Source organism: Daldinia loculata, assembly GCF_022478755.1.
Source record: "Daldinia loculata strain CBS 113971 unplaced genomic scaffold F4817scaffold_5, whole genome shotgun sequence".
NCBI lineage: Eukaryota > Fungi > Ascomycota > Sordariomycetes > Xylariales > Hypoxylaceae > Daldinia > Daldinia loculata.
In genome coordinates, this window is record NW_026054859.1 from 827,800 (window position 1) to 846,155 (window position 18,356).

General features: G+C 47.8%; 8 protein-coding genes across 8 annotated transcripts; 3 read left to right on the forward strand and 5 right to left on the reverse strand.

Moving 5' to 3' along the window:
* Positions 1–33: 33 nt before the first annotated feature.
* On the forward strand, positions 34–1,809 carry F4817DRAFT_326634 (ubiquitin-conjugating enzyme E2 35). Its single transcript, XM_049301920.1, has 5 exons — positions 34–377; positions 476–781; positions 852–940; positions 1,012–1,143; positions 1,218–1,809. The coding sequence occupies exons 2-5, from the start codon at positions 729–731 to the stop codon at positions 1,400–1,402; spliced, it is 459 nt and encodes a 152-aa protein (XP_049162797.1). The 5' UTR covers positions 34–377; positions 476–728; the 3' UTR covers positions 1,403–1,809.
* On the reverse strand, positions 1,810–3,549 carry F4817DRAFT_326643 (NAD(P)-binding protein). Its single transcript, XM_049301921.1, has 2 exons — positions 3,152–3,549; positions 1,810–3,068 (listed from the first exon to the last, which is right to left on the reverse strand). The coding sequence occupies exons 1-2, from the start codon at positions 3,352–3,354 to the stop codon at positions 2,036–2,038; spliced, it is 1,236 nt and encodes a 411-aa protein (XP_049162798.1). The 5' UTR covers positions 3,355–3,549; the 3' UTR covers positions 1,810–2,035.
* A 993-nt stretch (positions 3,550–4,542) lies between these two features.
* On the reverse strand, positions 4,543–5,253 carry F4817DRAFT_356468 (uncharacterized protein; the record flags this gene model as incomplete). Its single annotated transcript, XM_049305797.1, has 1 exon — positions 4,543–5,253. The coding sequence occupies one exon, from the start codon at positions 5,251–5,253 to the stop codon at positions 4,543–4,545; it is 711 nt and encodes a 236-aa protein (XP_049162799.1).
* Positions 5,254–7,163: 1,910 nt separating this feature from the next.
* Positions 7,164–10,098, reverse strand: F4817DRAFT_312419 (phosphatidylinositol 3-kinase; the record flags this gene model as incomplete). The annotated part of the gene is made up of 4 exons (XM_049300123.1): positions 7,164–9,672; positions 9,728–9,829; positions 9,895–9,981; positions 10,040–10,098. The coding sequence occupies 4 exons, from the start codon at positions 10,096–10,098 to the stop codon at positions 7,164–7,166; spliced, it is 2,757 nt and encodes a 918-aa protein (XP_049162800.1).
* A 221-nt stretch (positions 10,099–10,319) lies between these two features.
* F4817DRAFT_326648 (uncharacterized protein) lies at positions 10,320–12,470 on the forward strand. Its single transcript, XM_049301922.1, has 2 exons — positions 10,320–12,043; positions 12,097–12,470. Exons 1-2 carry the CDS (start codon positions 10,900–10,902, stop codon positions 12,282–12,284), a joined length of 1,332 nt encoding a protein of 443 aa, XP_049162801.1. The 5' UTR covers positions 10,320–10,899; the 3' UTR covers positions 12,285–12,470.
* A 46-nt stretch (positions 12,471–12,516) lies between these two features.
* On the forward strand, positions 12,517–12,940 carry F4817DRAFT_312421 (uncharacterized protein; the record flags this gene model as incomplete). Its single annotated transcript, XM_049300124.1, has 2 exons — positions 12,517–12,621; positions 12,788–12,940. The coding sequence occupies 2 exons, from the start codon at positions 12,517–12,519 to the stop codon at positions 12,938–12,940; spliced, it is 258 nt and encodes an 85-aa protein (XP_049162802.1).
* A 125-nt stretch (positions 12,941–13,065) lies between these two features.
* On the reverse strand, positions 13,066–15,227 carry F4817DRAFT_326650 (peroxisome membrane protein). Its single transcript, XM_049301923.1, has one exon. The coding sequence runs from the start codon at positions 14,909–14,911 to the stop codon at positions 13,748–13,750; it is 1,164 nt and encodes a 387-aa protein (XP_049162803.1). The 5' UTR covers positions 14,912–15,227; the 3' UTR covers positions 13,066–13,747.
* Positions 15,228–15,318: 91 nt separating this feature from the next.
* Positions 15,319–17,336, reverse strand: F4817DRAFT_367610 (FAD binding domain-containing protein; the record flags this gene model as incomplete). Its single annotated transcript, XM_049307146.1, has 6 exons — positions 15,319–15,892; positions 15,949–16,284; positions 16,376–16,930; positions 16,980–17,099; positions 17,152–17,217; positions 17,276–17,336. The coding sequence occupies 6 exons, from the start codon at positions 17,334–17,336 to the stop codon at positions 15,471–15,473; spliced, it is 1,560 nt and encodes a 519-aa protein (XP_049162804.1). The 3' UTR covers positions 15,319–15,470.
* Between the last annotated feature and the right edge of the window lie 1,020 nt (positions 17,337–18,356).

The following is an 18,356-nucleotide window of genomic DNA, read 5'->3' on the forward strand; positions in this document are numbered from 1 at the left end:
ATATGGCATAACAAGGTAGCTTCGACATACATGTAGTAAGCAATAGGTCGGCTCATAGAAATATTTGAGGTAAAAGGTATGGATATTTGAGATAAACATTTACTAAGCCCATAAAGCAAATACACATATGTAGGTACCTAATATATATAAGTCGACCCCTAACAATTTACATATTTCGGTGTGGAAATACCAACGTCCGACGAATGAGGGGCAGCAACCTTAGGTAAGACCGTTAAGTTACAAAGTTACAAACGCCGTCACTGGCCGCCGGTCCTTATCAGGGAACATCCCAGTTGTTAGTCGCCAGTCTCAGTTCTTTTGTCCGCGACGTCGGATCAGCCACGAACTTTCTTAAACTTGAGCAGTTTAGATAACAGGTATTTATTCGGTTTCTTATATAACCCGGCCGTCTGTTTCCCTCCGGAATTCCTTCCAAAGAAGCAAACCACCTAGAAAGCACTAATAAATAAATAAGTGCTTCCCCGCCGTCGCCGATATAAACGGGCGATTGCAAATCCTGCTTTCCCTGATCTGCTGCTACCACCGGTACGCCCTGTGAAGCCGTGGCGCTCTTTAGCTTTCCGGCTCGTAGTATCACTTACTACCAGCCTCGTTAGCATTCGCCCAGACCTTTTTACTCCTCTTCTAACAGTTCAAGGTGTTGCCCGTACCGAATAGAACAACGTTCTTCTTATTTCTCCCGTTACCATACCGACCAGAATAACAGGATGGCGTTGCCTAAGCGTATCGTTAAAGAGACGGAACGTCTGATGACCGAGCCGTAAGATCTAGATGCCCGGGCCCGTGCTGAGTGTTTGCTGGGTCTTGATAACCTAACCGAGCGTTCACAGTGTTCCTGGTATCAGCGCCGTTCCCCACGAAGATAACCTCAGATATTTCGATGTCGAGATCCACGGCCCCTCGGGATCGCCGTACGAGGGTTCGTGCACCTCCCATTCCCCGTTCCGTGCAACCGATGGATCTGTTCACTGACCATTCCCCAAAATTCAGGAGGCGTTTTCAAGCTCGAGCTGTTCCTGACAGATGACTACCCGATGGTCCCACCCAAGATCCGCTTCTTGACCAAGATCTATCACCCCAACGTCGATAAGCTTGGACGTATTTGCCTGGACGTGCTAAAGAGTCAGACTCCTTTTTACTCCCTTTTCCATCCCCACCCGTCACAAAAGTTGGATCTGTTAACACTTTCTCCCCAGACAACTGGTCGCCCGCTCTCCAAATCCGAACCATCCTCCTCTCGATCCAGGCTCTCCTCGGTGCCCCCAACCCCGACGACCCCCTAGCCGCCGACGTCGCCAAAAGCTGGAAAGAGGACGAGAACAAGGCCATCGCGACCGCCAAGGAGTGGACCAAAACATACGCCGCCCCCCAGCCGAAGTAGAAGCGTAGGCTAATAAAGGCGGCTCGTAATATCTGCGAGCACCTCAGGCGTATATCAAGACACATCGCCCGTTTTATTCCCGTCATAAGGATCGATGGTCATCTAGACACGCTCTAGAGGTTGATGTTTCCGAGACTATGATGTCCGATTAGTAACCGTTAGATGGGAAGAGTTGAAGTACTACCTACCTATCCAGTCATCCAGTTAGCCGGTTAGCCGGTTGAGAATCTCTTACTTAAGGGGTCGAGGACTCCTTTCTCTTTTGAATTTTCATTAGCATGGAACTGCACTGGCATTCAGCGAATTGACCGGAAGGTGGACGGTGGGCGGTGGGCGGTGGGCGGTGGAGGGTTGTATGACATGCATCTAGCAATAGCGCAATTAAGAAAAAAAACTCATTCGGAACTTTTACTTGCTTTTGGCAAGTCATGGTGATAGATATTTAGTCCCAGATATTTCCAGACTGCTCTGGGGATGGAATACTATATCAACTGTACCATGATAGCATCATGACAGCCCGATCTCAAGACTTCAATCAGCAGTTCCTTAACTATCTTAAGTACAAGCAAGTACAAGCCCATACTATCCAGCAAACACTCCCCCCCTCACCTAGCCTCTCCCTTCGCTCTCTCGCTACGTATCACGGAACACAAAAACCCCCTTCCCAGGCCTAAACCCCTGCAGCGTGCCCTGCACCGCATCCTTGAGTGTCTGCACATCCGTCTCCCAATGCCACGGCACCTCGACGACGGGCGTATCGCGAAACTTGCCCTCGCGCATCAGCCCCAGGATCTCCGCCACCGTGCGCGCCTTGGACTCCGGGTCCCCGTCCGCCCACCGGCTCAGCCAGAACCCCACGAACCGGATATCCTTGAAGATGAGCAGACCCGTCGGCAGCGTCACCGGCTGCCGCGCCATGCCCCCGTACGTCACCATCGTGCCTCCCACACCCAGACTCTTCGCCATGGTAGACGCGCTCTTCCCGCCGACGCAGTTGAGGCCTAGGCGCACGCCCTCGCGCGCCCCGCGCGTCCACTCCGCCAGCTGCTCTCGGAACTCGCGGGATTGGAACTCGTCTTCCGTGACGACGTGCGTGGCGCCGAGAGCGGCGAGCTCGTCTTTCAGTTTCTGCGTGTCCTCGGGCGTCTCGCGCGCGCGCACGACGTTAATGCTGCGATACCCCCACAACTTACCCAGCTGGATCGCCGCGCGGCCGACGCCGCTGTTGGCGCCGTTCTGGATGAACCAGTCGCCTTCGCGCAGAGGGCTTGGGTCCTTAACATAGTCCCTTAGCATGCGGTACGCGGAGCACGGGTTTACAGCGACAGTAGCGACTTGTAGTGGATTAAGGCCATCTTTCTCGACTTTGATGACGGCGTCGGCGGGGGCGAGGGCGTGCGTGCGCCAGGTGCCGAATTGGGTTTTCTTGGGGATGACCCAGTCGCCGCGTTGCAGATCGGGGGATGACGAGGAGACTACTTCGAAGGCGCCTTCATTACCGGGGACGACGGAGGGCTCGGGGGTGCCGAGAAGAGTGCTGAAGGAGGGCTTAGCGCCGTAGGTGCCCTGGATGGTATTTACGTCTGCGGGGTTGATTGGTGCGGCGAGGGAGCGGAGGAGGACGGAGGAGGAGGGGAGGCTCGGGGAAATGGAGTGTGTATGTAATCTATAAACCAAGCAATGAGGAATTCGTTAGCCTAGTTATATGAAACTATCGCAAGATATTAGGTATAACTAAGTAAGACTCACTTTAAGACATCCTTCGGTTCACCATACTCGCTAAACACGAGTGCCTTCGCTTGCGTGTAGCCATACGGTCCAGATTTATACCGAACTTGCATCTGCGACACCGGTAAGACTTTTGTATTGACTCTGCATTGGCCTGGTCGAATCGAGCTCTTAGCTAAAGAATTAGCTATTCCTTGCGCCCTAAGCGGTCGGATACTAGCCATATTGCCGTAGACGTTGCAAGTTTAATCGTGGGACAAACATTGAAGTCCCCAAGTTTCGGATGGAGCTAGTTACCTAACTACCTACTGATAACAAAAGTTCGGAGCTCTGGAAGCTGAACTCGGCAATGACGTTATATCTTATCATAGCATTGCCGAACCTTGTTACGATTGGCCCAAGCTAGAGCTATTCGCTAGGGCTTACCAAAAGCATGCTCCCCTTTTTAGATGTTTAAGTTCAGCCTCTATACTTGCATGTACATGTATGTACCTCTCTAGGTTAAGTTAGACCGAATTCTATCTACATATAGCTACCATATGTGATCACTTAAGAGAAGACATATCATAGTCACATAATAGGTAATAACTCAAAGGCGAGGCCATATGATCTGATTTGCCTGATCGTCTCCAGACTTAAATGCTAAAGAACAAGAGGGATTAAGTAAATACGTACGTATGTACGTAGGAAATGTCAGAAATTCGATGCCTTCGCGCCAAAGATGCACAATTTCACAAAAAAATGGTGTAATCCTCTCCAACCGGAAGGTAAATATGAACTCTCCCGCTATCGTGACACATAAGCACATAGCCGTAAATGTTAACCGTTAGATGAAGAAATCGCTCCGTAACTTCTTTGCCACCTTCTGCCAACTCTAACATATTTTCAATCCTCCACCGTCCTCCTAGGAGTGATCGCCTTCCGCGTCCATTAGGAATCGAATCGTTGGTAGTCCCCTTTTACCAAGAGAATAGTAGGACAAAAAAAGTACCCCCAAACCAAAGAAATAAGCGGGGGGCGAGGGAGCAACACACATAACATACATCGGTCCTTTTTCCAGATGCTCTTGATGTAACGCACTTATATGACGCGCGTGAGAAGATTTGAGAAGGGAAAGAATAAGAATGTCGAGTGAAAATAAAATGATGGGGAAATACTTGACAAGGTATGTCGATGAATGAGCTCGCGCAGGAGCTGGGTATCTAATATTCCACTGTCCAAAAAGCTTTTTCACAAAAGCAACGCCTCCTCCGCTCGCCTCGAAAGAATCTCCATGCCAAATGTCAAAAAAATTACTTCGCCGTAAAATAATGACGGCTGTTTTGAACTTAATATCCAAGGCTCATGAAATGCAAACGCAGGCAACCAAAACACGGCCGTAGATGGGGTATCATATGTTGCAAAACAATTCCCTATTTGATTCCCTTAAATAGGTCATCGCCGAGATGAGTATCGACTTTAGTTTTAAGGGCGCTCAGCTCCGGAATCATCGGCGGCGGGGGGCCGGCCGGCTTCTTGGGTTCCTCGATCGGGTGTTCGAATACTTGACTGGCCCTCTTGGCAGTGTCGTTCGACCGTAACCGTTTGAACCAACCGCTGGCGCGCTTCGACTTTTTCTCTTCCGCAATCGTACTTGCTGTCCGGCTCGGAGGTCTCGAAGTACCAGGGCTAAGAAATGATCCTTGTTCATCGTAAGCATTGTTCAATAATGTTCTGCTAAGCAGGCGTCTAAGGCTTCCACGGTTTGACGGCACGGGGGACGCGGGACCATCTTCTGCTGGGCGCTTTGTGCCGACATTGGCCGTGATAGTGTCAATTTCGGGTTTGTTAGGGAATGTACCGTGACCATTAGCAGAACCATTTGTTTCCTGCTTCTTCTCGACCTCTTCCCGGAGTGGTGTCTTCGGCGGCGACGGAACCTCTTCCTTGGGCAATGCCTTGGGCAATGGTACCTCTACCTTGGGTGACGGTGCCGGTGCCTCTTCCTTAGGCGATGGAGGCGACGGAGGCGGCGGCGGAATATCGGTTCCGTCGGTTAGGGAGCCAAATTTGAAATCCAGAGCTGGAAGCTCAAAACGTTTGGCAGACGATGTTGCCGCAGCGCCATTACTTGTGGCGGACATGATTGGAGCTAGAGGAATGCGCTGACGAAGTACGTCAGGAACGGAGTCGGACACGGTTCGCTATCGCCTGTGGAGTGATCTAGACGTCTTGAGGTCAGGATGAGTGTATCGAGAACAAAACGACCAAAACAAAACCTAGCGCACGAGCTGGTAGGGGGGTGAAAAGAAAATAGTACGAACCGTGAACGCACGGGGCTCGAGAAGAAAGTGGCCCCCAGAGATCCAACCGGCTCGGAGATTCTCGCAAGTTTTCAATGGTAGAAAAGCACGGGGTTTTGTGTACTAGGCGTTTTCAGCGAGGGGGAAGTCAATAGCATCCCGACGCAACGCGATTGGTAATGAAGGCAATTGAGAGAGTAGCGAGAGGTCCAAAGCAGTAGGAGAAACAAAGCCAGCGGCGCGGTGGGTTCTGTTTTCTGGGTGGATAGACAGAAAGAGGGAGGCCAGACCAGACCTAGAATTGCTAGGATCAAGGGTGTCGAGAGAGAGAGAGCGAGCGAAGTTGTGGCTGGGATACCTCTTAGTGTACTTTCGTAGCTTCGTAGTCACTCTTTAAAATGAAATGATGTGCTTTAAGACCGTGCACACAAAAAAACTTAGAATTGGGTTTGTGCGAGATGGAAATGCGATTTTACGTCGATCAATTCAGATCAGATCGGCTTGTTAGGTAAAACGATGTTAAATATGCGAACTCGAGGGGGTGGAAGCTCGAGGATAACTACCTATGTATCTCGTTCTCAATGGCTGATCAAAAACTTAACGTGATGTTGAAGGGTCGAAGGGTCGAAAGGTCCCTAGATTTCTCTACAATGGCTTAGACGTGGATTTTAGTCTAAAAAGCTAGATCAGAATCGGTACCTTCCAGGAAAAGATTTACCGACTAAGCCTGCGAAGCTAGGTGGAGATAACCCCGATAAGGAAAAGTCGTACCTATTAACCTATTTTTGATTGAATTTGGATTGAACTTGGTGTACGGATTACACGACCCCATTTTAGTCTTGGTGGTACGAGGTACATGTACGGAATACAAGAAACAACATCAGACCATTGAACAGTCTTAATAAAGATCAATTCGTAATTCGTTCGTGGGCATCTGATCTTCCCAAAATTTAACCTTAAGTTTACTTTACTTGAAAGATAACACGAGTGTGTCCACGTATGGAGTTCCAAGTACGAAATATCACGACCAGCCCCCGCTTTATGTACCGGTAGTCAACTGCGCCTCAGATAAACATGGTACCCAACATATGTAGGTACCTCATACCACATATCCGAAGAATACGGGCAGTATGTATTCTTATAGATTTCTGCTCTAGCAAACAAGAGATCAAGTCTAAGCCAATATACTCAACTTATATTTCGTGTATAAGATGCGACGTGTAACTAGCTTAAAGAAGCCACATGTCGACGAAGTAAGGTATTCTATTGTTAGATATCAAGACGTTGGGGATGAAAAAAAATAAAGGGGGAGAAGGGCTTACGGCGGCTCCAAAGACTTGGAGAAGGGATGCCAAGACTCCACATCCACATCCACAAGCACCGATCGTTCAATACGTAAGTAGGTATGACGGTAGCGGGGCTAACGATGGCTTCTAGAAACAATGCTGATAGGCTGAACGACGTGTTCAGTTCAATACGTGAGCCAGTCCACAAGGTATGAGACGAGACCGCTTCTCAGACGCCCAAGATCTTTAGCAAACGGGGTTTTCACGTTGTAGCTGCAGCATTCCGCATGTCTGTTTCGCATAAGAGCCTTGCATATCCTGCTGTTTGTATTGCGTGTTTACGCTGGGTATCTTGTATCGGATGGAACCGACATAACTTGGACACCAAGCAAACGCCTGTTGGCACCATCTTGACCAAATCAATGTAAACCCACCGAATAAACCATACATAACCCTCCAACGACTCTAAGGTCTAAAAGCTTGGACCCAGTCATGCAGTCGATCAATAACGACAGGCATGATACCGTTAAGACTGTCCTCCATAATCCCATCCAAGTGTCTAATCGCATCCTCTTCATTCAATTCTAGATGGAAACGCTCCTTTACCTTGAATACCGCCTTGTCCGGCTCAATCTTGATGTCCGGGATATTAGCATGGACCATTAGACTAAACAGGTTGAGAATTAGGTTCGACGATTTCCGCAGCGCTGCGAACGCTAGAAAGCAGTATTGTTTAAACTGCAGATACTGCTCGCTCGGAGGATTTGAGCCGCCCATCGCGTCGGCCATCTCCTTGCTGAGCTTGACTGCTGGTGCAAACGGTTTAGGGTCCCGGCCGAGGATAAATCCGAAATCAGCGTGAAAGAAATGCCCGTCTGGTGTTAGGAGAAGGTTGTCGAGATGTCGATCACCCACTCCTAATATATAAGTGATTACACAGTAGCCCGCGCACGATTTTACAAACGTGTCAAGCGTTTCCTTCCGTACCCCCAAATATGCTCGCTCGTCAGGATTATGCTGCTTGAGGTAGGCAAGAGCAGGGTTGTTACGATATTTGTAAGCGATTGCAGCAAATGTCTGGGACGGGATAAACTGAGAAGCTCCAGCAGTTGTACTGGTTGCGAGAATTTTGTAAGGTGTCAGTTTGAGATCCAAGTTCTCCTTTTGGAGTAGTTGATCCATGAGGGTGATGATCTGGATAACGAGCTGGTCCTGACGCAGGTCGTCGCCAGTCTTGAAGATGATGGGGTACTTGCTTCCTGATATTGTCTTGAATGTGACCATGATTGGCGAAAGAGACGACTTAAAGACCCGCGTCTCTTCCGGAACGACTCCTGTCACCATGACCGACGGGTCGAGGGGTATAGGTACGGCCGGGTCAATAGATAAGAGTTCGTTTTTCGGATCTGCTAGGAAATTTTTGACTTTATCAGCCTTGCGGGCGACTGACTCATTAGAGGCCTGGATTTCGGCCGAAATTTTAGATAAGACTGTAACAAGCTCGGCTTGTCTTCTAATGGTTACTCTCGTTTCGCGGCCACCTGGGCGGTCCTCAAGTTCCTTCATGAAGTCATATTGAACCTTTGCGTACATGGTACGGACTTCCTCGCCTTGTTCGTTGCTCTTGTCGTCATATTCAACCCCAAGGTACCAGTAAAAGTAGTTTCCAAGGGTGAAGTTCTGGACAGCTCGAGAAATCAAGAAATTTGCCAGGGAAGATGCTCGTACAGTAGCCTCATTGGAGTCAGCTGAGATATGTTCGAACTTCAAAGCTTGAACTAGTTGTAGTAAGTAAAGGAGCAGCTCGTGGTCATCGGCCTTCCTCAGTCGGTCCACAGCATACGCTCTTACGGCCCGGTTATCAAAGGTAGGACCGAGCAGCTCAAGCGCGTCGTCCACATCAATATCAGTCCATTTACCAAGAACTTGAATTGCTTGCTTAGATTCGCTCTGGTCCTGCCAGTTAACGGACTTGACAAACTTCGTGAGAGCCCTCTTATCCTTAGTCAAGTGGTAACGAAACTTCCAGACAAGATCCTTTTCTTCTGGAGTCAGAACATGGGTGGGCGAATATGACATAATCATATTAAGCTCATCGCGAACCTTTGCATTAGGTCTCAAGTCTTTGTCTAGTATTCCATGGCGATGCTGACTCCTGACTAGGCGTCTATGCTTGCTTTCTGCAGGATTATCCCGCGCACCAACTTCAGGATCGTATATTCTGACTATGCGACTATCCATCCTGTTTCCTGCGTCACCAGGTCCATTGATCCCAGGGCCATATGACACCTCGGGAGGAGGTTTTAGAATAATATTCGATTGAGAAGCTGAAAGGTGTTGGAAAGATGAGATGGGCGGCGGGGGATATTCGTGATCTGCGAACACGACAGGAAAATCAAAGCGAGGCAGTTCGACATTCAGCATGAATCTCGATGGGCCAGGTCTCGGCGGATTTTCAGCCGCTGAGTCGGTAGTTTTATCTTTGCCCCCATCCTTCCCAGCATCCGTGGTCAGCGTCGCTTGGCGTTGAATTGATTTGACTGAGTTCTTTGCTGCTTTCAAGCTACGCTTCTCGGTTTCTCGGAATACAAGCTGGTCAAGCCATTCAACCCTAGGTATCTCATTCATCTCGTGCTTCTTGAATAATTTCTCTAGACGTTCAAGCTCTTCAGTTTCCTTGTCCACGAGGGTGTCATCTTTTTTTGAGGCACCTCTCTTCTTCGCTATGCTCGACGGGGTAGTAGTATTATCATTTCCATCTGCCTGTTTGTGGCGGTGAACGAGGCACTTCTGTCTGCCTTTCTGGAGCTGGTTGTCCTGGTCGAAGAGTGGGAGCGTCGTCCCGCCAAAGGGAATCGCGTGACCCTGAGCTTGTTTCCCGCCGGTAGGGGAGAGGTCCCATATTGTTATTGCAAGGTATGAGTTAATCGGGAGAGATTTGTATGGTATCGGCAGGTCAAGCCATTCGTTCCATCTAGGATGTATTAGCCAACGTATCGAACCACTTAAAGACATGTACGCAATCACACCTTCTTTCATTGCGAAATGCCTTGTACGATGTTTGTATCGGGACGGTTAGGGGCTTGGAGCCAGCCCATACTTGGACAGTAACATAGAGATCGGAATGTGGGCTATATGAGCTTCAAGTTAGCATGACGTTGTATAAGTACTGTTTAGCTACTCGTAATGCACACACCTCAGATTAGAGCCTATATGTCTAAGTTCGGGCCTTGATAGCAATGTCGAATATAGATGTGGTGTTTCGTCGCCCTCTAGATTAATTCTATATAATACATGTTAGTTGTCGATAGCTGGTCGCAACTAGGAAGCAATCCTCTTACATGCGTATGCTGACTTGACGGTCTAACGACTCCGAGCTAGCAAAAGAAAAGGGTTCCATTATGGGGATGCTTGTTCCATAATAGCTTCGGGGTCGTTGATATGGGGAGTACGATAGTAGTTATTAACAAGGAGCGAGTTAGATGTATTGTCGTGATATACGGAATACGTTATGTTACTTAAGGTTAAGTACGCAAATGATGGGCGCATGTGCTTAGCTTTAAGTAGAGTACTGACTGTACTCGTCCCTGCCGTCATAGCAGATGACTTCCAATCTTATCAGACAGCTTAAACCAGTGCCCCTCTCCACTTAGCTTCCCGTACTATGTACTCCTGCCGCCCCTGCGCCCCTGCACCCTAACACTGCACTTTACTCCAGACCCACAATATTTCTAGATCTTTGGAAACTTTAGCAACTTTGCGTTTGTAATTCTGCGTTTGAACTTTAACCGATTCATATTAACTTTTGAGCAGATGCGTGAGGGATTCTCTTCTTGTAAAACCGGGCGATACACATTTTAATTAACCTTCCTTAGCCAAGTTTTAAAATAAATCCCCTTACATCCTCAAGCAGGACAAAGCAAGTTTGTATCCAACCTTGGAAGTATTCACATCAGCCACGGTACGAGCCACACAAACAGTTCATTATTCAATTTATTTCAAGTCGCGTTGAGGCTTGCCCGGGACGCGACTTACGCGTCTCATTATCGCGAAGAGTGTGATTGCGTATGGAGTCATGACATATGCCAGCAATCAACATCTCCGAAACCGACTAGAAGTCTTCGCGGATAAGATATCCGTATTCTAACCGTTTACTCAAACATATCACCGGGTTCTGCTCCTTTCAAGCGCCTAGTCAACTATGTCATCCAGGGGCTCCTCTCCCGCGCTAGGATCATCCGGCTCCTCGCCAGATCCTGATAGTCGCCATAGTTCATTAGTTTTCCGAGATAAAGGAAAAGCGACCGAGAGCGCTTCCAAAAGAAAGCGGACCTTAACTAATGGCGCAGAGCATGCCAATTCGCGGCAGCGTACGCGTGAGCCGGATGCTGAGGGCGGAGTTGAGGGAGAAGATTTCGACCCAGATCAACCCGCGGAAGAGAGACGCTACCTTCATCGCGGTTATCGGGATCTCTTCCAGAATCTCTACGAGAACAACGATGAGTATCTAAAGGGAGATTCAACGGGGTTATACGATACTCTATGCAAAGCAAATGTGCTGTCGTCAGGTGTGAAGCAAACTGCAGAGGCAGTCATGGATTCCAAGCTTCTAGTGAGCACGGCGGATGCATCATACCGCAAGACAGTCCGCCTAACTGCGGGCAATATTGCTCAAGGTGTTGATGTAGACGAGTTCGTCTCAAAGTGTATCACTTACATGAGACTAGGATCTGGGATTACGGAAGACGACGCACCAGAACTGACTGCCACACAACAACATCGGAGGAGGCCGGGTCGGGGAGCACTAGGGGACGAAGGGGATGATGATGACGACGTCGGCGACGAGGGTGATATGTTCAATTGGGAGCATCTTGGTCGATTCGCTTGCCTGCCAAACATTAAACGCCCAGCAACACCAGGTTTCCTCCTCGGTCCCCTTTCTGCCGAGGTGAAGAAACGAAAAATTGTCAAACGTAGTGCACCATTCAGACCCAACAATCTACAGGAAACACGGCCTGAGGTTCTAGATGCTGAAGCTGTACAAAGATCGGAAAAGAATGACCTTACTACTATCTGCTCCAAGATTCTTCAGAAGCTGAAGCAAGCGCAGGAAACAGCCCAGGATGCCGTGGAGGATGCCGTTAACCGCGGTGCAACCGACGAGGAGGCGCAAAGACTAATGGACCGCTACGGCCTAAGAGATACGGGCGGTATAGATCTCTTGAGATTCGTGGTAAATCCACGATCCTTTGGGCAAACTGTGGAAAATATGTTCTACGTGAGCTTTCTTATTCGAGACGGCCGTATTAAAATCGACTTCGACGAGAATAATTTACCAACTCTGGGTAAGTTAAGACTCGTTTAAAATTTTTCTATCAACATGCTAACTTCACTCAAGACCCAGTCGATCGTGAAGATGAAACGGCCGCCTCCAAGCATCGAGCTCAGAAACAGCAAGCCGTGTTCTCCATTGATATGAAGACATGGCGTGATATCATCAGCGCGTTCAACATCACTGAACCGATCATAGAACACCGTAAAGAAGAAAGCAACCAAGGGCCTGGGTCTCGGGGTTGGTACAATTAGTGCTGGTTTCGCTGTCAGTCACGCTTATATCGTAATGTGTATCTGGACCTCCTAGTGCGGGTTCCAGTTGTTGATTCGACTGAAGCAAAGCCCACATGAAATAGACTCTAGTTGATGTGTATAACTAATAGACAGATACCCCCAAACTGGTGGAAACCCCAATTGCAATAAAACCAAACTTGTACACTTGATTAGTGATAAACTGCTCTATAACAAGCTCTGATCCTTGAGCATGTCTATTTTGAAAGATGCAATTACGAAGCTTCACACCGAGGCGTCGTTTATGGAGCTTGCGAGTGAATTAGGCCTACGAGATCCGTTAGCTTGTGAGGAGACAGTGGGGGACCAAAGCGGCGGACCAGCAGGGCCTTCAGGTAACAATACATACTATTTATCATCCCCTTATTAATATATACGAATAAACTCCTAGAGGTAGAAACCTGGGATGGCTATATGGATAACATTCTTATATTCACTAGGCGATTGCTAACCCAAGTATATAGGCTATTGTTGAGGGTACTCCGGTAGCTCGATGGCTTTATGAAAAATGCAGCCTTCGCGCAAATATTGAAGAAATGCGCTTCGACGTTGGAGATGAATTCGCTGGCAGAAGGAAGCCGAAGCTTATATTCATGACACGAGAGCCTAGGAAGTAGGTTAGACTGGGCGCTTAGACGCGAAGACCATAGAGTCTATTTTTACGTAGTCCCAACTTCTCTGGGGTCACCTTGAGATATCGTGAAGCAACTGTTATTCACAGCTCTAGCTTTCTAATGCATAGTAAAGACGCATCGACAATTATATTGCGTCTAGAAACGATCTAGGGTATCTACCTAAATATGTCCCCTACTACTAATCTTACAACTCGCTCCTGATACCTAAAGGGATTACTACATACTATAATGTTTCTCTATTGAGACCAATCAGAGGCCAAACTTGACGAAGGCACTTCAACATCCATTTACTGCGTCTCTGATCTTGTATTCTTCTCTCATATGCATCGTACCTAGGTAGGTACCTAAACTATGTCGGGGAACCCTGGCAATCGAGCATCCTTAACAAGTTCGCTCAAATGCCTCACGATTGGGTATTTGAGTTGGGCGAGCGTCGGCATAATGATTTGTTGTTAGACGTCGACTGATATGCAATCGTGAATTATTGGTATGTCGTTTATGAAGAGAGGATAAAGGGAAATATTGCGGATACTTCGTATGGATACGAATATGTCCGGAGGCCCGAGTTTCCGGATGAGTGTTGAAACTTAAGCCGTCACTATCTCTTATCTACGAAGCTGACGCCAAAATTTAAATCTGACGTAGATCGCGAATATAATCGGCGTGTTTGGCGGGTATCGTCGTATAGAATGGGAAACGAGCCCATAGTGATATACAATTATTGAAGACTTGAGACAAGTCCAACTTGAGCCGCGAGATACCAGTGTTAATCCGTCTTCATTGGATCCATCAAGCGCTGGTGCTGAAGTAATAATTATCCCACAGGTACTCGTAATCTTCCAGTATGCCAGCGACCAGGCTAGGCATACGACGACGCACTCCACATATAAGGCCCTTGGTGACATGCTCATAGAAAGCACCCCTCATAATCCACCAACCGGCCGCCCAATACCTCTTACCCCATTCTTCGTTCTCTAGAGCAGTGCTGCGTAGACCCCGGTCGCGTAACTGCCGCGCTGCGTATTCCATACTTACCCCGAGTATCCAAGGCGTCCAAGACTTCTTATCTTTACACCTTGACAATGCAATAGCGTATACCAAGGGGGCGAGAATGTGTAATATCTCGGCAGTCTGCCCGGAGCCAGATAGCGTGTTTAGAAGCTTTGCTGCGGGTTTGATGTCGTCTGCTGTTAAGACCCGGCTCATTAAATAAGAGCTGATATCTCCAGGATTTGGTAAGCTTGGAAGACTGGCGCCGGTTCGTGGCATCGTCCATTCTTTCTCGTGGGCACTCTTGGCAGATTCATCCATGTCTACGGAGGACGTATCTTCACCCATTAGCTCCTTTAGCGCCGCATCATCGTTTTCGTCCATTTCCGGGGGAACTGGATCTCGTTCTGGTAGTGCTGGTGTAACGAGCGGTCTTGAATTGGTGACTCTCATTAATAACAGGCGACAGAAGGCTTTAATAATCTCCAAGAGGATGATGACACGCCAACGAACTTTCTCCCCCTTGCGTTTAGCTGCCATCTCCCATAATAGCTCGGTATACTGAACAATTTGCAGCAACAGGGCTATTCTCCGATATAACCTGCTCTTTCCTGTCCAAAATCTGGTGTAGCGGGTATGTGGGCTTGGTACTTTGGAAGCTAGTGCGGGGATTTTCGTTACAGCGTCTCGGAGGACAGCATCGTGATAGAGGGATAGTAGTTGAATACCCGAGTGCAGGGTCTCCGAGGCGATCTCAGCGTCACGAAATCGGCCAGGTATAATATACGTCAGGGATCGTAATGCGCTCTCGATCTGGGAAACTTGATGGGCGTTTTTCGTGATGAAGTCGCCATAGATATTGAGCCATTGCGGAGGTGTCGAAATCTTGCTCTGGGTTGGTTTCTGAGGTTTACCGGGTGGTCGTGATGCGCCACCACTGAAATGATCAATAGATCGCGACATGATGGGGGTATGTTATTATTACACTACACTGTATAGATGGAGTGAGATTCAAATTTAAGACATGTGAAAAGAAGTAAGGAAGCAAGAAGAAAAAGACGAATGAATCAATATGCAGTTCGCAACTGCACAGTTGATTGGATTATGATCGTGATTGATGATGTCGTAATTGTGATAAGAGGTAGTTTGTAGTTGTGGGAAAGGCGAAAGCACATTTAATTGTTAGGCTCCATCGCGTCGTTACTTCTTACGCTTCTGTCATTACCGCTTCTGTCATTACCTCTCCGCCTTGCAGTTGCCTCGGTTCGGCCCAGGTTCTGAATTTCAGCTGGGGAAATAAGCTCAGACCAGTCTGTTATCTGTTAGTGCACTCGGTCCTCCAAGCGCTTACCTAATAAACAACAAATTCAGAAATACATACCTATGGCACAGCGCTTGAAGCTAACATCTTTAACCTACAACCTATTAGTTACAAGACTAATCTTATAATCCTAAATTTTGAAGAAATAAATTATCTATGAGTCGGGCAGTATTCTCTCTAAGTTCTATGTTTTAATTATAATTATGGGACGTACAGTTGTCCTAGGTATTGTTTCCATCCGTCTCCCTTCCCAACATAACCAATATACATATCCGGCCTTACTACCACAGTGAAGTTATCCTGGGCAGTAACAACATCTGATGAGAATATTCGCACTTCATCTTGGGAACCATTAATATGACCATTTACTGGAGTCTGTGCCGAATCGCCGGCGCGTAGTATGAGATACGTGCAGATGTCCCTGAACGACTGAAGAACCCCGGACTCTCCTACGAAGAGGACCAGATACTTCCCGTACGAGGTGATCGAATACAGACGTATCACCTCATCGGTTCCAGTGCCGACGAGCTGAATATCTGGACATCTCTTACCAGCCTTCCATATACTTTGTTCAGAGTCTTCGATTAATTCAGATCCAACCCCATCATAAGAGACCCCCATTCCTATTTTAATATTAGCACATTCTTGCCATCGGGAACTATTTCACGATTATCCTTACCAGTGATATATCCCGCATTCTTCTCAATCGTAGAAACATACTGTTTTGCAGTATGGTTCGTGTCTCGGACTAAAGTCGCTGCAACATCAATGACCTCCTGTGCTACTGCACGGCGCTCAGTATCATAGCTGCGTATCAATTTTACCGCGGCACTAGAGGTCAAGTTGGCATTCTTGATTGCAGCTGCGAGACGCCAACCAAGGCTAAAAGCATCTGCAATACCTGTGTTTAGACCTTGGCCACCGTTTACCGAGTGAACATGGGCTGCATCACCTGCTAAGATGATACGGCCCGTTCCTTGATTTGAGACGAACGTGGAAGCGATACGTTCTTTGACTAAATACCAGGGGATGCCATTAGTGCGTTATTCTCGATCATGTCTGGGATTACAAGGGGAAATGGGATCGCTTATGGTGAATCTTCCTACCATCGAAAGTTGAAAACCACTCCGTCTTGACGAAATCAATCCTATGCGGCGCCATGTGTTCCCTGATCGAGTCTTCCGCCCTTTTCTGCGTGATTTCTCCATCGAGAAGAACGTAAAACCTCGCCATGCCTCGCTCTCGAGGGATCCACGATACCCGGGACTGGCCTCTAAGTTGGAAAGTAATGATTTCTGAGCATAGAGGAAAGTCGGTATCAATAAACGTGTCGAGCACCGCCCACACCATCTCAGGCTTCGTTCCGGTGAAATTAATATTCAGCGCTTGGCGGACTGTTGAGCGCGCACCATCGGCGGCGATTGCATATTTACTATGGACTTTACGTCCGCGGTCCGTATTCAGTGTGACACCATCTTTGGTCTCAGATATAGAGACAACTTTTTCCTGGTAGTATACAGGTAAGTCTAGGCTATCCTTAAGCACTTGCTCTACGACAGACTGGCCGATCATCAAAAAGTTGGGATGAGCACAATGTTCAAGCGACGTCCACCAATGGCTCTGGCGAGATTTAAAGTCACCCTCCGAGAATGTCGAGCTAGCTATACAACGTGAGTTATCAAGGGCCTATCAAGAATTGACACAACTTACTATTGCATTTGATTCCAAGTGGAAGCAGTTTATTTAGGACCCCTACTACCTCGAGGTATTGTTGCGTGCGTGCATTCAGGGCATCTGCTCGGCCCACCTCCAAGGGTCCAGATTTACCGTCTAGGACATCATCAGAGAACGAAAGACTAATTATTATAGAATCCTAACACACCTATAATCCTCACGGACAAGCCTAGGCGGGTTGCGAGAAGCGCGGAGAGAAGTCCGGTAGGGCCACCTTATTCCAACATTAGCTCTCAGGTACGCAGCGAGAAAAGTTGAACTTGGTAGCAAACCTCCAATAATTGCCAAGTCAACCTCTTCCTCAGGCCATAAGTTCGGTTCATTCTCTGCCATGGTCGGGATATTAGAATAGCGTCTTAACGGCTTGGAAGATCGTTCCGACATTGTGAGGGAATGATGAATCTTAATGAGGCAACTATCGGGAATAACGTGGAATTAAAAGAATTCCGAATTGGAAATATTCTAAATTGGGAAAATTACAAACAGGATAGCACCCTGAAGCCCCTTCAGGGTGCCATAATAACCCGGATTTACTGCTATTACACGGTTGGACAACTTGAACACCCTCAATCTCAGCACCCTATTACCCCAGTACCCTCAACACCCTCAACACCCTTGAGACCTCGAGAGCAAAAAGATACGTGTTTCAAGAAAAAGACAAGTGGGGGCTTGGAAGGACGTAGGATGCATCTGCATCTAATAAAAAGCTTTAAAAGGCTATGTACAAACGAACTTCCTATTTCGAAAAAGGTAGCTTGAGATAACAACCCTCATAAATTCGGACATACAAGCTGTATTCGAATATGTACACCGGAGAGGTGCCACTGCCAAGTCTGACCTTTTTTTCATTGCGCCAGCCTCTAAACAACGAACGTACGATGCGCGAGGAAAAAAGCGTCTCACCGACGGGCCTGTCCGCATGAACCCCCCGGACTTCAAGGTCAACACTATCGCTCTCTTGATTCGGGACTCGGTATGCCTGTTGTATTTACGGTATATTTATGCATTACTGCGGAGACAGTACGAGGTAAAACTACTCTACAGCCCGGGTTCAACTTATTAAACATCCTCTTTAAGAAGGAGGATGAACTTCTCGGTTCTACAAAGAGCTTCATGAAGCATAGTCTAGGCTTGGGGAACATCACATGCGCATATGATGGCGCAGAAATCTGTGAATAATGCGAAAGCACCACGCTGGCCAACGTTATATTGAAGCAAAATTTCTTGAATACTGGTTCGCTTTAGCCGTTGCCGGAAGGACATACTATGGAGTGTCGCCAGCTATTGGCCTGCTATAAAGCTTAGTTCGTTAATTTGCAACGCTGCGGCATCGCCAAGTCGGCTCTTTCTCTG

Bases quoted from the DNA above. Each gene is read 5' to 3' on its own strand.
- F4817DRAFT_326650 (XM_049301923.1), bottom strand. From the start codon at position 14,911: ATGTCGCGATCTATTGATCATTTCAGTGGTGGCGCATCACGACCACCC.
- F4817DRAFT_326648 (XM_049301922.1), top strand. From the start codon at position 10,900: ATGTCATCCAGGGGCTCCTCTCCCGCGCTAGGATCATCCGGCTCCTCG. The intron at 12,044-12,096 runs GTAAGTTAAGAC...ACTTCACTCAAG, and splicing joins GAATAATTTACCAACTCTGG to ACCCAGTCGATCGTGAAGAT.
- F4817DRAFT_326634 (XM_049301920.1), top strand. From the start codon at position 729: ATGGCGTTGCCTAAGCGTATCGTTAAAGAGACGGAACGTCTGATGACC. The intron at 782-851 runs GTAAGATCTAGA...GAGCGTTCACAG, and splicing joins GAACGTCTGATGACCGAGCC to TGTTCCTGGTATCAGCGCCG. The intron at 1,144-1,217 runs GTCAGACTCCTT...CTTTCTCCCCAG, and splicing joins TTGCCTGGACGTGCTAAAGA to ACAACTGGTCGCCCGCTCTC.
- F4817DRAFT_326643 (XM_049301921.1), bottom strand. From the start codon at position 3,354: ATGGCTAGTATCCGACCGCTTAGGGCGCAAGGAATAGCTAATTCTTTA. The intron at 3,069-3,151 runs GTGAGTCTTACT...CTTGGTTTATAG, and splicing joins GAACCGAAGGATGTCTTAAA to ATTACATACACACTCCATTT.